Here is a 14110-nt window from a genome sequence, read left to right as displayed (position 1 = left end):
CTACACATTGCTAAAAAACAAGAAGTGTCAGACCACCGTGTACTGATAGGGCCTTATTCTAGTTCACTCTTTCTGACAAAATTCTTCTTAGATGGACAAAACCATGTGCACTGCAGGGGGGGGGGGGGGAGATGTAACATGTGCAGGGAGAATTAGATTTGGGTGAGTTATTTTGTTTCTGTGCAGGGTAAATACTGGCTGCTTTATTTTTACACTGCAATATAGATCTCACTTTTGAAGTAAAACCCCACCCAAATCTAATTCTCTCTGCACAAGTAACATCTGCCCCACCTGCAGTGCACATGGTTTTGTCCATCTAAGAAGAATTTTGTCAGAAAGAGTGAACCAGAATAAGGCCCATAGTCACTGTGTGTGTCAGACTTGATATCATGACCCTGCGTCAGGCCATAGGTGCTTGTGCTGTACCAGACAGGAGATGGTCACTCTGTGCCCAAGCAGACCTCATTACTCCATGTAATATCTGGCTGGGGACTGCTCGCCCTGCGCTGGACTGTAGATCATGTACTGTATGTGTGTCAGGACAGAGATCTAATGATGCAGAGTACAGATGCTCATCGTAATCGAATTAAACGTGTAATGCCTCTGCCGGGATATGTTGGCAGCGCGCTGCGCTGGGGATTATGGTGGCAGCACCCACCCACATGTGCTAAACTGGGGATTATGTTCCTGACTACAGAACACGGCTACTCAGTGTGACAGAGACACTGCGCGTTTGTCATTGCACCATTAATCAGGAACGCTCTTTTCATGTTGGTCGACATTCATTAGGTTGACACCATTAGGTCGACATGCAGGAAAGTCAACATGAGTCTAGGTCGACATGGGTTAGGTTGACAGGGTCATTAGCTTAAAAGAAATGTGAAAACCCCCATGTCGACCTAATGACCCTGTCAACCTAACTCATGTCAACCTTCCTGCATGTCGACCTAGACTCATGTCGACCTAAATGCAACTAGGTCTACAACCATTATGTCGACAGGCATGAAGGGCGACATTCAGGAATGTCGACATGAATGAAGGTCGACATGGGTTAGGTAGACAGGGTCATCAGGTCGACGTGGAGACATGTAGAAGGTTGACAGTCAAAAGGTCGACATGGGATTTTTCATGGGATATTTGTCCCGAATGTCGAAACAGTCAATATGGACACTAAAACATGGCACCGCGTCCCCCATCCCCCATCCCCCGTATGGTTCACTGTGCTTGCTATGCTCGGCACACCCTGCCTGGTGGATGGTAGGGCATGAAATACCGCCTGTCAGCACATGTCGGTTCCCAAAAAAAACATGAAAAAACCCATGTTGACCTTATGACTGTCAGTCATGTCGACCTAGTGGTGTCGACCCTAATGCAGGTCAAGCTAATGTTTGTAGAACTAGTGACCGTATCCCCTGTGTGTTCTAGAATGTTGCTGAAAGTTGTTGTATTTCTTTCAGATCCCCCAAATAAGTTACGCCTCCACCGCCCCGGAGCTCAGCGATAATAACCGGTATGACTTCTTCTCGCGGGTGGTGCCGCCAGACTCATACCAGGCGCAGGCCATGGTGGATATTGTCAAGGCGCTTGGCTGGAATTATGTGTCCACCCTGGCGTCGGAAGGCAACTACGGGGAGAGTGGAGTGGAGGCTTTCGTACAGATCTCGCGTGAAGCTGGTGGGTTCCTTCCATAATTCACTACACAACTTTATCCTAGTGTCTGCTTGCTATTAAGTAATTGTGTGTGTGTGTGTGTGTGTGTGTGTGCAATGTCTCACTTTGGGGCATATGTATCAAAGGTCCAATCCGCTCTGTCAGTTTACAGGTTGTGCTTGGAAAATGACAAAAGATGACTGTGGATACAGTATCTCTCATAAAACACATGTAACCGTGAAAGGGAAGGTGGCCCCTCTCAGCTCTGGGGCCCATAGCAGCTGCACCCCCTGCACCTATGGTAACTACACCCCTGTATATAACACATGTAACTGTGACAGGGAAGGTGGCTACTCCCAGCTCTGGCCCCATAGCAGCTGCACTCCCTGCACCTATGGTAGCTACACCTCTGTATATAACACATGTAACTGTAACAGGGAAGGTGGCCCCTCTCAGCTCTGGGCCCCATAGCAGCTGCACTCCCTGCACCTATGGTAGCTACACCCCTGTATATAACACATGTAACTATGACAGGGAAGGTGGCCCCTCTCAGCTCTGGGCCCCATAGCAGCTGCACCCCCTGCACCTATGGTAGCTACACCCCTGTATATAACACATGTAACTGTGACAGGGAAGGTGGCCCCTCTCAGCTCTGGGCTCTGCACACCTGTGATCCAGACAGGCTTGTGGGTGGAGTCTCAGCAGTCTGTGCTGAGTCAGCTGTGAGTAAGGTGTTTGGTGAGCTCCAGCAGCTGCATCCAGTGTTTGCAGGGGGATTCCCTGCGATTTTCCCCCAGGGGGATGGATCCTCCTGGGGGACATGTCTCCCGGAAGTCCTCACGTGGTTGTGGTACTACAGAATCCAAAGTGAAAATTCCTGGTGCCCAGACAACTAGTGCGGTTGGCCAGTCTGGTGCATCAGGTAGCAACATGAGCAGCTCGAGAGGCAATGACGGCAGTTCCCTCAGCATGGCTTCGGTACAGGTAGAGCCGCAGCAAGCCCTCCCTATGCCACAGGGTGCTCTCCTGTGTGATGGAACACAGGATGGAGCAGAAATGGAAGTGACCTGCTCTGTTGGCAAGGCTCCAGTGGGTCAACTGGAGCCTCAGTCGGATAACCCCAAACTCTCCCTGGATGCTCCCCTGCATGAAGTAATGCAGGGTCGAGTAGCAGCAGCCATTGCTTGTCCAGGGGGGAGTGAAGCGGGGGGGGAGGTGAAGCCTCTAGATGCTTTGGAAAATGTACCTACATCCCCAGGTAATACAGAGGATGAAGAAGAGTGTGGTGAGGAGGAGGAGGAGGAAGAGTCCTTTAACAATTTCTCTATAGAGGACCTGCAAAAAGAAGCCAAGCGCATACAGTCCAGAATTGCAGATAAAAAGAAAAAAAGAAGTACCTGCCGCAAGTGGGAAAGGTCTGTACTGAAAGAGTCAATTGAATCCCTTTCTACCACCCTGGAAAGGGTTAAAGCCAAATTAAAGGAGAAGCGACTGGAGAAGCAGGCAGCAGTGAAGGGGTTACCTGATTGTGATGGAGCTCAGCTGTTAACGAGGCCTGTGGAAATGGCAGAAGCTGCAGGTAGCACACCTGTGTCCCTTTCTGCTGAACTCGAAAGTAAAGCATCAACTGAGAGTGTGTCAGTCCTGGCAGCAGCAGAGGATGCCAGAAAGGTAACATTGTGTAGTATGGATCAGGGTGTCTCTGCTAATAATGATATTCCTACAGCAGCTGGTAATGTGGGCTCTGCAGTAGCTCAGCATGGTAGTGACTTTTGTACATTATCTGTATGGGATGGGTTAACAGACAAGGCTGTGAAGAATGTTTCTAACATTGTACAGACTTCTGCTTCTCACAGTGACTTAGTGCAGCCTTGTAACACTGCACAAGGGATGCCTATCTTGGACAGAAACATTTTATCTGAGGGGGGGTAGGGAAGTGATTCAGGCTGTGTATGGCCAGTTGGATGCTCCAGCCAGGTTAAAAGCTGCAGCTGAATTAATCAGCAGTGAGAAAAAGAGACTTGAAGCCAGAAATGTAGTAAATGTGTCTAATGCTGCAAATAATAAGACTGATGAAGTAAATAAGAAAATTGTCCCAGGCACAAGGTCTTATGCTAGTTTGGTAAATATGAATGTACCCCCAACAGCAGTTACTTCTGGCCAAATGACTAAGAGGAGAAATCTTTTGCAATTTAAATGGGCAGGGACAGGTGAAGTCCCAACTAAAGAAGTGTTTTTAGAGATGATTTTCAGCCTGGGCTTCCATGCTTCAGATCTGTATGCCTGTATCCATCCAGTCAAAACACCTGACTTTGATGTAAGTTTCCTTTCCTATCAGGGCTTACAGGCTTTTTGGACAAAGTGGCAGGCATGCAGATCCCAGGCACCATATAGTAACTATAGAACTAATTTGGTTACAAAGCAGGATAAGGTTAAAATAACAATATTAGTCAGAAATGAGTCCATTCCTGCCCAGGATATTTTGTTTTGGTTGTCCAGATTCTGCACAGTGCAATCTAATTTAATAAAGGTTGGTTTCACAATGGGAGTCTGGGGAGGTGCGTGGTCGGCTATGGTTCAGTTAAAAAGTACGGATAAAGGTTTCTTGCATATACCATCTGCGGCCTATATTGGCAGAGACCGCGTCCAGTGCTTTTATGCTGGGCAGCCACGCACCTGCTTTAGATGTGGAGACTTCCGCCACTTGAGTAGTGATTGTAATGTCACCAAATGCACACTCTGTGGGAAAATTGGGCACATCTCAAGAGACTGTAATGATGTTAAATGTAACCTTTGTGGGGAGGACGGCCACCCTTACAGTCGATGTCCATGGGCAAGCCATAATATGGAGAGTGAGCGAGAACAGAGGGAGGAAGCTGTCAGGAAAGAGAAGGAGGGTCCAGTCAAAGAAATTGTCTTTGTAGGTGTGAAAACCAGGGCGGCTAATGTTGGGGAAAAGAAAGATAAATTCCAAAAAGAAAATAAAGGGAAGAGGAAAAAGGATGACAGTGAAAAATTAGTCCTCTCTAATAGATTTGATGTTTTTTCTACTGATGAAGAACAGGAGGGGGAGGTTCTAAAAAAGGGTAAAGAGTTAGTTTTTGTCCCCAAGGTTAGTAAGAAGAAAGCAAAGCAGGGTAAGAGAAGGAAACCAGTGGAGAATGAGGAGAGTAGTGGAGAAGAGGGATTAGAGTGGGATCCGGTAGGCACAGAATTAGGGGTTGAGGAGGTAGCTGGAAATTCTGAGATAGATGGTACAGGCTGCCCTACTCAAGAGATGGTAATAGAGGAGACACAACAGGTAGAGGAAGATGAGGAAAAAATTGAAATGGATTCGTCAAATTCAGTAATTGCACCGAGTGGGGTAGCTGCAAAAGACCTATTGAGAGTTCCAGGTTTACCTCCTAGGTCAGAGAGTAAACCACCAGATCCTGGACCCTCACAAAGTAAGGGTGGTCTGACCCAGAAGTCAGGCAGTGATGGCATGCTGGGTGCCATTGGGGAGGGGGAAACCTCTCTCAAAGGGAAAGGTTCTAGAAGATCTAGGTCTTCAAATAGGGTGTCTGGGAAGAATGTAAATGAAAAGTGAGCAAGGTCCTGCTTTTATAACCCAATGAAACATGGATCCCCAACCCATACGATGTGCCACCATTAATGTGGCTTCCGTAGTCTCTGAACGTGCTCGTTTTATGGCCTTTGATTTTTTCAATACGGTTGAGATTGATTTTTTTGTTTTTGCAAGAGACCAGAATTAGTAAGTTGAACATCCTCCACAAGGCAAAGAGGGAGTGGAAGCGCGGGCCTTCTTACTGGTCTCTTGCGGCCGAGCCGTACAGTGGGGTGGCAGTGCTTTTTACTGGTATGGTAACCGTGCACAGGGTTATAGAATTACAGGCAGGTAGGTGTATGATTTTAGATGTCAATCTGAGGGGACATGACCTGAGGCTCATTAATATCTATGGACCACAGTCAAAATGGGACAGGAAATGTCTCTTCAGTGAGATAAAACCGTTCCTTTTTACGGCTCAGCAGATTGTCTTTGGTGGTGATTTCAACACCGTTATTAGGCCAAAAGACAGGGGAGGTTCAAAGACAGCCCTGGGCTATGATTCTAATTTTTTAGTTAGCATGGTTAGACAGGCAGGTCTGGTAGATGTGCACGTTCGCCATTCTCCAGACCTCACGGGTTACACTTTCTTTAGTGGTAGTCGTAGGTCTAGAATAGATAGGTTTTTTGTTAAGGAGACTTCGAAAACTTTGCCTCCAGAGGTAAAGCCAGTAGAGTTCTCTGATCACGTTTTTCTCTCTGTCATTTTGAATGCTTCAGAAGCTACTCAAAAGGGGCGGGGCCTATGGCGATTGAATTCTGAGCTCCTAAAAGAGGAAAAGGTTAGACAATCCCTTAGAGACTTCTTTCAATCTCAGGAAACACTTTTGGAGGCTGGATGGAGTAGATCTGAGTGGTGGGAAGAGATTAAAAAGAGAATTCGGAGATTCTTCAAGAGGTTGGTAGCTAAAAAGAACTTGATAAAGAGAAATATCTACCAGAGTTTGAGAAGGAAATTAGATTTCTTGATTTCTGAGGGTGGAGATAGTGGGGAAATCTCCCGAGTGAAGGCTCAGATGAGGGAATATCAGTATAACCGTCTGGATTCTTTGATTTTGGAAAGGGATTTTGGCAAATACCACTCGCCTGATCCTTACCAAAATTGCGGAAGATCAGTCGAGATGAAGGAGGTGAGGGGTCTTTTTGACAAACAGGGTGTTCTTCGTGAGGATAAGGAAGGCATCTTGGGAGTCATTAGATCTTATTACTCCGATCTTTTGTCTGAGCAGCCACTTATCAGAGAGAGGATGGAAACATTTCTGAGGGAGACACCTGGACTTTGTAATCCAGATGCCTCGATTGAAACCTTGGGTAGGAGTGTGACAGCAGAGGAAGTTAAGATGGCGATTGATAAGTTGAGTTGTAAGAAATCCCCAGGCCCAGATGGTTTAACATCTGAGTTTTATAAAGTATTTGCTGACCTCTTGATTCCTCGCCTTGTAGAAGTATATAATGAGTGCCTGGGTGGGGGAATCCTCCCTCCTTCTATGAGGATATCTGCCCTCATATTACTGTCCAAGGGGAAGGACCCATCTCGTATTGAGAACTGGCGCCCCATCGCACTTCTCAATACAGATAGAAAGATTTTGGCAAAAATACTTTTCAACAGGTTGTCAGAATTTTCAGAACACCTGCTTTCCCCATCCCAGCACTGTACTGTGAAGGGTCGAAGCACATTTAGTGCTGTCCTTGGTGTCCGGGAGGCCATAGAACGGTGCCGTGCTGAGAAATGGGGAAAATACTTGCTGGCGTTGGATCAGTCTAAGGCTTTTGACCGAGTAAATCATGAGTACCTATGGGCCCTACTTGAAAGGTATGGTTTTCCAGTCAGGGTGGTCTATTGGCTCAGAACATTATACAGTCAGGCCGAGAGCTTCCCACTTGTAAACGGTTGGGTGGGCCCTGCTTTTGAGGTGAGCTCTGGAGTTCGTCAGGGATGTCCCCTGAGCCCTCTCCTGTATGTATTCGCGATTGACCCCTTCATACGAAGGGTAGAAAACGGTACGGTGGGAGGGGTGCAGCTGGGCCCAGAGTTCCCTTTTAAAGTGGTGGCTTACGCAGATGATGTCACAGTGGTTCTGTCATCAGTGGCAGAGGCACGTGATATGGAAGAGCTCATCTGTGAATACTCTATAGCCTCATGCTCTAGGGTAAACCAAGAGAAGTGTGAAGCTTTCTGGATGGGGGAGGAAGGAGAAGAATTTTCCCTTCCGGACAGCCTCCCCCGGCCCAGTCCTCAGATAAAGATTCTAGGTATTTGTTTTGACCATGGTGATTATGCCACTCTAAATTGGGTGAAGTGTCTGGAGAATGCTGCCAAGAAAGTGGAGTGCTGGAAGAGGTGTAAATTCTCTTTCAGGGAAAGGGTGGACTTGTGCAAAACTTACCTGATCCCGTTATTTCTATATGTCAGCTATGTGTGTTTTTTGCCTCAATCTTTATGGGCCAGGTTGAACTCCTTGTTTTTCCTTTTATTTTGGGGAAACAGGATGAACCTAATCAAGAGAGGTATTACTTACAAGTCGAGGAAAGACGGAGGGGCTGGCATGATCAACCCTGTCGTCTTTTTTGTTACAACCTTTTTAAAACTTAATCTTGGGAGTTTATTGTTAGAAACTCCTCCTCGATGGGTAAGTGGATTTGAAGTCTGGGTGTCCCCCTTCCTCAAACTTTGGTTAGGTGGTGGCCAAGTGAAGAATCTTCAAATTCGGAGAGGGTATCTTCCGATCTACGTTATCCAGAGCTTGAAGGTGACAAAGCGTTGGGGTCTGGAAGTGGGGGAAGTACAAAACCTTTCCAGGAAGGAGTTGGGGGACAGGATTTTGCGAACCCACTTTCATGTTCCGTTGTCACTAAGGGATTGCCCGAGTGATGTCGCTTCAGCTGGATTGGCTCTCATAAATTCAGAGAGAATACCGCCGAAGTTTAGAGACATTGCTTGGCTTTCTTTCCATGGGAAGCTTTACGTGAAGGGGAACATGATGTGGAGAAATGCCAATGATCGTGGTTGTCCACGGGAGGAGTGTCTAGGGGAGGTGGAGACGATGGACCATTTCTTGATCAAGTGCCCCTTTAATGTAAATGTTTACAAGAGAGTTTCAGGAGCTTTGGGTATCCCGTGCCTTTCGGGGCTTAGTTACCCAGAGTGGGCTTATGGAGCATTCAGAAGATATGGTGTATTTAATTTGACCACAATTTATTTAGTCAGTTTAGTAGTTAGATACCACACATGGATGGCACGGTGTCAGGTTTCCCTAAAAGATAAAATCCTTCCTTGTGAAGTGGTGGTGGATTTGATTCTGCACGAGGTGGAGAGGATGATGGATCTAGACCGGAAAAGGGTAGATGCTGTTAGGTGGTCCAATTGGTGGGGCCGCCTGAAACCCCCTTGAGTGGGTGGCAGATATCCTTTTCCAGGTTTAGCTGGAACTTTCTATCTTTTCACATCCTGTAGATTTTGGTAATAAGGTTTTTTTTAATGGAACAGGTTTTGCATAGATCTAAAAAGCCTTGCTCAGTTTTCCTTTGCAATATTGGGATGAAGTAGTTATAAAGTTAATATTCATGTGTATATATTTCTCTATTGATATTTTGCTTATTAGGCAGATGTATCCTTTGATATTGCGGTTTGCATTCATTTATGTTATGTATTAAGATTTCATTTGTAAAATACTATTTATTTATTTATTGTGATATATTGTAAATATTGTAAAATTTGTTGCAAGTTTTAATAAATGGGAGAATTCCCTCTCAGCTCTGGGCCCCATAGCAGCTGCACTCCCTGCACCTATGGTAGCTACACCCCTGTATATAACACATGTAACTATGACAGGGAAGGTGGCCCCTCTCAGCTCTGGGCCCCATAGCAGCTGCACCCCCTGCACCTATGGTAGCTACACCCCTGTATATAACACATGTAACTGTGACAGGGAAGGTGGCCCCTCTCAGCTCTGGGCCCATAGCAGCTGCACCCCCTGCACCTATGGTAGCTACACCCTGTATATAACACATGTAACTGTGACAGGGGTGACAGGGAAGGTGGTCCCTCTCAGCTCTGGGCCCCATAGCAGCTGCACCCCCTGCACCTATAGTAGCTACACCCCTGTATATAACACATGTAACTGTCAAAAGGAAGGTGGCCCCTCTCAGCTCTGGGCCCCATAGCAGCTGCACCCCCTGCACCTATGGTAGCTACACCCCTGTATATAACACATGTAACTGTGACAGGGAAGGTGGCCCCTCTCAGCTCTGGGCCCCATAGCAGCTGCACCCCCTGCACCTATGGTAGCTACACCCCTGTATATAACACATGTAACTGTGACAGGGAAGGTGGCCCCTCTCAGCTCTGGGCCCATAGCAGCTGCACCCCCTGTACCTATGGTAGTTACACCCCTGTATATAACACATGTAACTGTGACAGGGAAGGTGGCCCCTCTCAGCTCTGGGCCCCATAGCAGCTGCACCCCCTGCACCTATGGTAGCTACACCCTGTATATAACACATGTAACTGTGACAGGGAAGGTGGCCCCTCTCAGCTCTGGGCCCCATAGCAGCTGCACCTATGGTAGCTACACCCCTGTATATAACACATGTAACTGTGACAGGGAAGGTGGCCCTTCTCAGCTCTGGGCCCCATAGCAGCTGCACCCCCTGCACCTATGGTAGCTACACCCCTGTATATAACACATGTAACTGTCAAAGGGAAGGTGGCCCCTCTCAGCTCTGGGCCCCCAGCACCTCTGATAGCTATGCCCCTGTTCTCCCACTTTATCTGTCTCCAAGTGTGGATATATACCCCTTTGTCTGCTGGAACCTTTTATCCTACACATTATTTATTTAATCTATGTCTGTTGAAGAAAACATTCATTTTAAAATGTTATCACGTGTGTGACATATGTCTATCTCGTCCTGCAGGGGGGGTCTGCATTGCTCAGTCTATCAAGATACCACGTGAACCACGCCCCGGGGAGTTTGATAAGGTCATACGAAGGCTGCTAGAGACTCCCAATGCCCGTGGCATCATTATCTTCGCCAATGAAGATGACATAAAGTGAGAGAAAGTTTAAGTCCATGCCCCCCCCCATCTGCATGTCCAGTCCACCAATCAACACGGTGGTTAAAAGTGAATTGGTTCTATATACGTTGTCTTGTGTCACATCAATGAATAACACATATTATTTTTTTGTCCTGTAGACGTGTTCTAGAAGCAGCCCAAAGGGCCAACCACACAGGACACTTCTTGTGGGTGGGGTCAGACAGCTGGGGCTCCAAGACCTCCCCCGTCCTGGGTCTGGAAGAAGTGGCAGAGGGCGCTGTAACTATCCTGCCGAAACGGGCATCTATTGATGGTGAGTTTTATATAGAGACATCGCTGTTGGTCAGGCAGGTTATCTCTGGATAAGCCATTACTGGCTCTGCTGTGTTTCATTGTAGGCTTTGACCAGTATTTTGTCAGCCGGACATTGGAGAACAATCGCCGCAACATCTGGTTCGCAGAATTCTGGGAAGATGATTTTAAATGCAAACTGACCAGAACCGCAGCCCAACCCGAGGAGACCAGACGAAAGTGCACTGGTATGTAGCTAGCATGCTGCCACAGAGGCTGGTGGTTACAAGGGTCAGTTACAGTTTTCTGGCTACTAGTGGCGGCTCCTTATCCACAAGCTTTTGGCCGGCAATGATTTCAAAATGACACCAGGGCTTTCTCCATGGCCACCTTCTCTGCACCAGCTGTAATCAGCTTATGGCCCAGCACCAATCCAGGAATGGACTCTCCTCACTATCTGGGGCTTGGACTGGTTTCCCGGCAGTCCTCCCCTGATGGCAGCCCTGGTGGGAGCACATCCACCCAATGACAGTGCAACATGGCATTAGACACACCATGTTCCTCTCTTCCATACAGGCAGCGGGGATGTGTAAGTTGTTACAGAAGGTCAGTGATGCTGAGAAAGTACGAGGCTGCTGTGCTAGGAGTCTCTGAATATTTACCTAGATGTACCATGGCATAGTTTGGACTCTGAGGTTGTCAGGTACCCCACTAATGTATATACGGTTGTGATGGATGTATCTGTCATTACAGGGGAGGAGAGGATTAGCAGAGAATCTGCTTATGAGCAAGAGGGCAAAGTTCAGTTTGTCATTGACGCCGTCTATGCCATGGCTTACGCATTGCACAATATGCACATTGACCTGTGCGCTGGCAGCCTTGGGGTCTGTGACAAGATGGATCCTATGGATGGACGATTGCTGCTGCAGTACATACGCAGAGTTAACTTTAACGGTAAGAATCGTTACGTGTTGGCCCTCTGCTCTGCGCAGTGGGAAATGCTTGGCGCCAGTCACAAGGCGTCTTTCTGCAGATGTGCCCCAGAAGGCTGGGGCTGCCAACTAACATTACTTACAGTATGTCAGGGCCATAGGAGAAGGCTAGGTACTCTTTACCTAGAAGGGCGCCCACGATTTTGATCGTGGGCATCGTTAGGAAAAAAAAATCGTGAAAAAATCGCATGCGATGCGACCGACGCGATGACCGCGATTTCCCATAGGGAACAATGTTAAATGTCCCAATTGACCCGATTTTCCATAGAGAACAATGTTAAATGGCCCAATTGACCCGATTTTCCATAGGGAACAATGTTAAATGGCCCACAGAGGGCAAATAGGCACCCTGAAGTGTGAAATGGCCCCCCCAATGGCCCCCCGATCAACGTCAACCCGAAGTGTGGCGAGCGCAGCGAGCCCGCGAGGGGCGGCGGTACGCGTCCTACGACCTTTTCATACCCCCACTATCCACGTCGGCGTGGAGTTGAGAATAGAAAGTGTGGCAAGCGCAGCGAGCCACCGAGCCTGAAGCATGGCGAGCGGACGCGGACAGCTGTGAAGCCCGCGAGGGGACGCGTATACCTGTGAAGGTGTCCGCGTTCCCTCGCTGGGCTCGCTGCGCTCACCAGCTTCGGGCTCGGTGGCTTGCTGCGCTCGCCACACTTTCTATTCTCAACTCCACGCCGACGTGGATAGTGGGGGTTTGAAAAGGTCGTAGGACGCGTACCGCCGCCCCTCGCGGGCTCGCTGCGCTCGCCACGCTTCGGGTTGATGTTGATCGTGGGGTGGCGTTAACAATTGGGGGGGCCATTTCACACTTCAGGGTGCCTATTTGGCCTCTGTGGGCCATTTAACATTGTTCCCTATGGAAAATCGGGTCAATTGGGACATTTGAACAGGAAAATCGGGTCAATTGGGACATTTAACATTGTTCCCTATGGGAAATCGTGGTCATCGCGTCGGTCGCATCGCATGCGATTTTTTAGTACATGCGATGGCCGCGATGGGCGCCCTTCTAGGTAAAGAGTACCGAAGGCTATTATCAGGTCAATAGGAGTAGGCTATTATCAGGCCAATAGGAGAAGGCTATTATCAGGCCCACAGGAGTAGGCTATTATCAGGTCAATAGGAGTAGGCTATTATCAGGCCAATAGGAGAAGGCTATTATCAGGCCCACAGGAGAAGGCTATTACCAGGTCAATAGGAGTAGGCTATTATCAGGCCAATAGGAGAAGGCTATTATCAGGCCAATATGAGAAGGCTATTATCAGGCCAGTAGGAGAAGGCTATTATCAGGCCAATATGAGAAGGCTATTATCAGGCAAATAGGAGAAGGCTATTATCAGGCCAGTAGGAGAAGGCTATTATCAGGCCAGTAGGAGAAGGCTATTATCAGGCCAATAGTAGAAGGCTATTATCAGGCCAATAGGAGAAGGCTATTATCAGGCCAATAGGAGAAGGCTATTATCAGGCCAGTAGGAGAAGGCTATTATCAGGCCAGTAGGAGAAGGCTATTATCAGACCAATAGGAGAAGGCTATTATCAGGCCAATAGGAGAAGGCTATTATCAGGCCAATAGGAGAAGGCTATTATCAGGCCAGTAGGAGAAGGCTATTATCAGGCCAATAGGAGAAGGCTATTATCAGGCCAGTAGGAGAAGGCTATTATCAGGCCAATAGGAGAAGGCTATTATCAGGCCAATAGTAGAAGGCTATTATCAGGCCAATAGGAGAAGGCTATTATCAGGCCAATAGGAGAAGGCTATTATCAGGCCAATAGGAGAAGGCTATTATCAGGCCAGTAGGAGAAGGCTATTATCAGACCAATAGGAGAAGGCTATTATCAGGCCAATAGGAGAAGGCTATTATCAGGCCAATAGGAGAAGGCTATTATCAGGCCAGTAGGAGAAGGCTATTATCAGGCCAATAGGAGAAGGCTATTATCAGGCCAATAGTAGAAGGCTATTATCAGGCCAATAGGAGAAGGCTATTATCAGGTCAATAGGAGAAGGCTATTATCAGGCCAATAGGAGAAGGCTATTATCAGGCCAGTAGGAGAAGGCTATTATCAGGCCAATAGGAGAAGGCTATTATCAGGCCAATAGGAGAAGGCTATTATCAGCCCAATAGGAGAAGGCTATTATCAGGCCAGTAGGAGAAGGCTATTATCAGACCAATAGGAGAAGGCTATTATCAGGCCAATAGGAGAAGGCTATTATCAGGCCAATAGGAGAAGGCTATTATCAGGCCAATAGGAGAAGGCTATTAGGCCAATAGGAGAAGGCTATTATCAGGCCAATAGGAGAAGGCTATTATCAGGCCAATAGGAGAAGGCTATTATCAGGCCAATAGGAGAAGGCTATTATCAGGCCAGTAGGAGAAGGCTATTATCAGGCCAGTAGGAGAAGGCTATTATCAGACCAATAGGAGACGGCTATTATCAGGCCAGTAGGAGACGGCTATTATCAGGCCAATAGGAGAAGGCTATTATCAGGCCAGTAGGAGAAGGCTATTATCAGGCCAATAGGAGAAG

At 47.6% G+C, this 14110-nt stretch overlaps 1 protein-coding gene across 2 annotated transcripts in view; it reads left to right on the top strand.

Annotated features, from left to right (window-relative positions):
* LOC146037301 (metabotropic glutamate receptor 6-like) overlaps nucleotides 1-14110 on the top strand; it is a 70265-nt gene that overhangs the window by 34974 nt on the left and 21181 nt on the right. For both annotated transcript variants that reach the window (XM_083161354.1, XM_083161353.1), the window contains 5 exons: nucleotides 1458-1674; nucleotides 10172-10307; nucleotides 10451-10605; nucleotides 10691-10831; nucleotides 11337-11537. In XM_083161354.1, the coding sequence (XP_083017480.1) occupies nucleotides 1458-1674; nucleotides 10172-10307; nucleotides 10451-10605; nucleotides 10691-10831; nucleotides 11337-11537 (850 nt within the window). The remainder of the gene's footprint in view (nucleotides 1-1457; nucleotides 1675-10171; nucleotides 10308-10450; nucleotides 10606-10690; nucleotides 10832-11336; nucleotides 11538-14110) is intronic.

This window comes from Crinia signifera, chromosome 9 (assembly GCF_055691185.1).
Source record: "Crinia signifera chromosome 9, ASM5569118v1, whole genome shotgun sequence".
NCBI lineage: Eukaryota > Metazoa > Chordata > Amphibia > Anura > Myobatrachidae > Crinia > Crinia signifera.
This window is presented reverse-complemented; position numbering and strand designations above follow the sequence as displayed.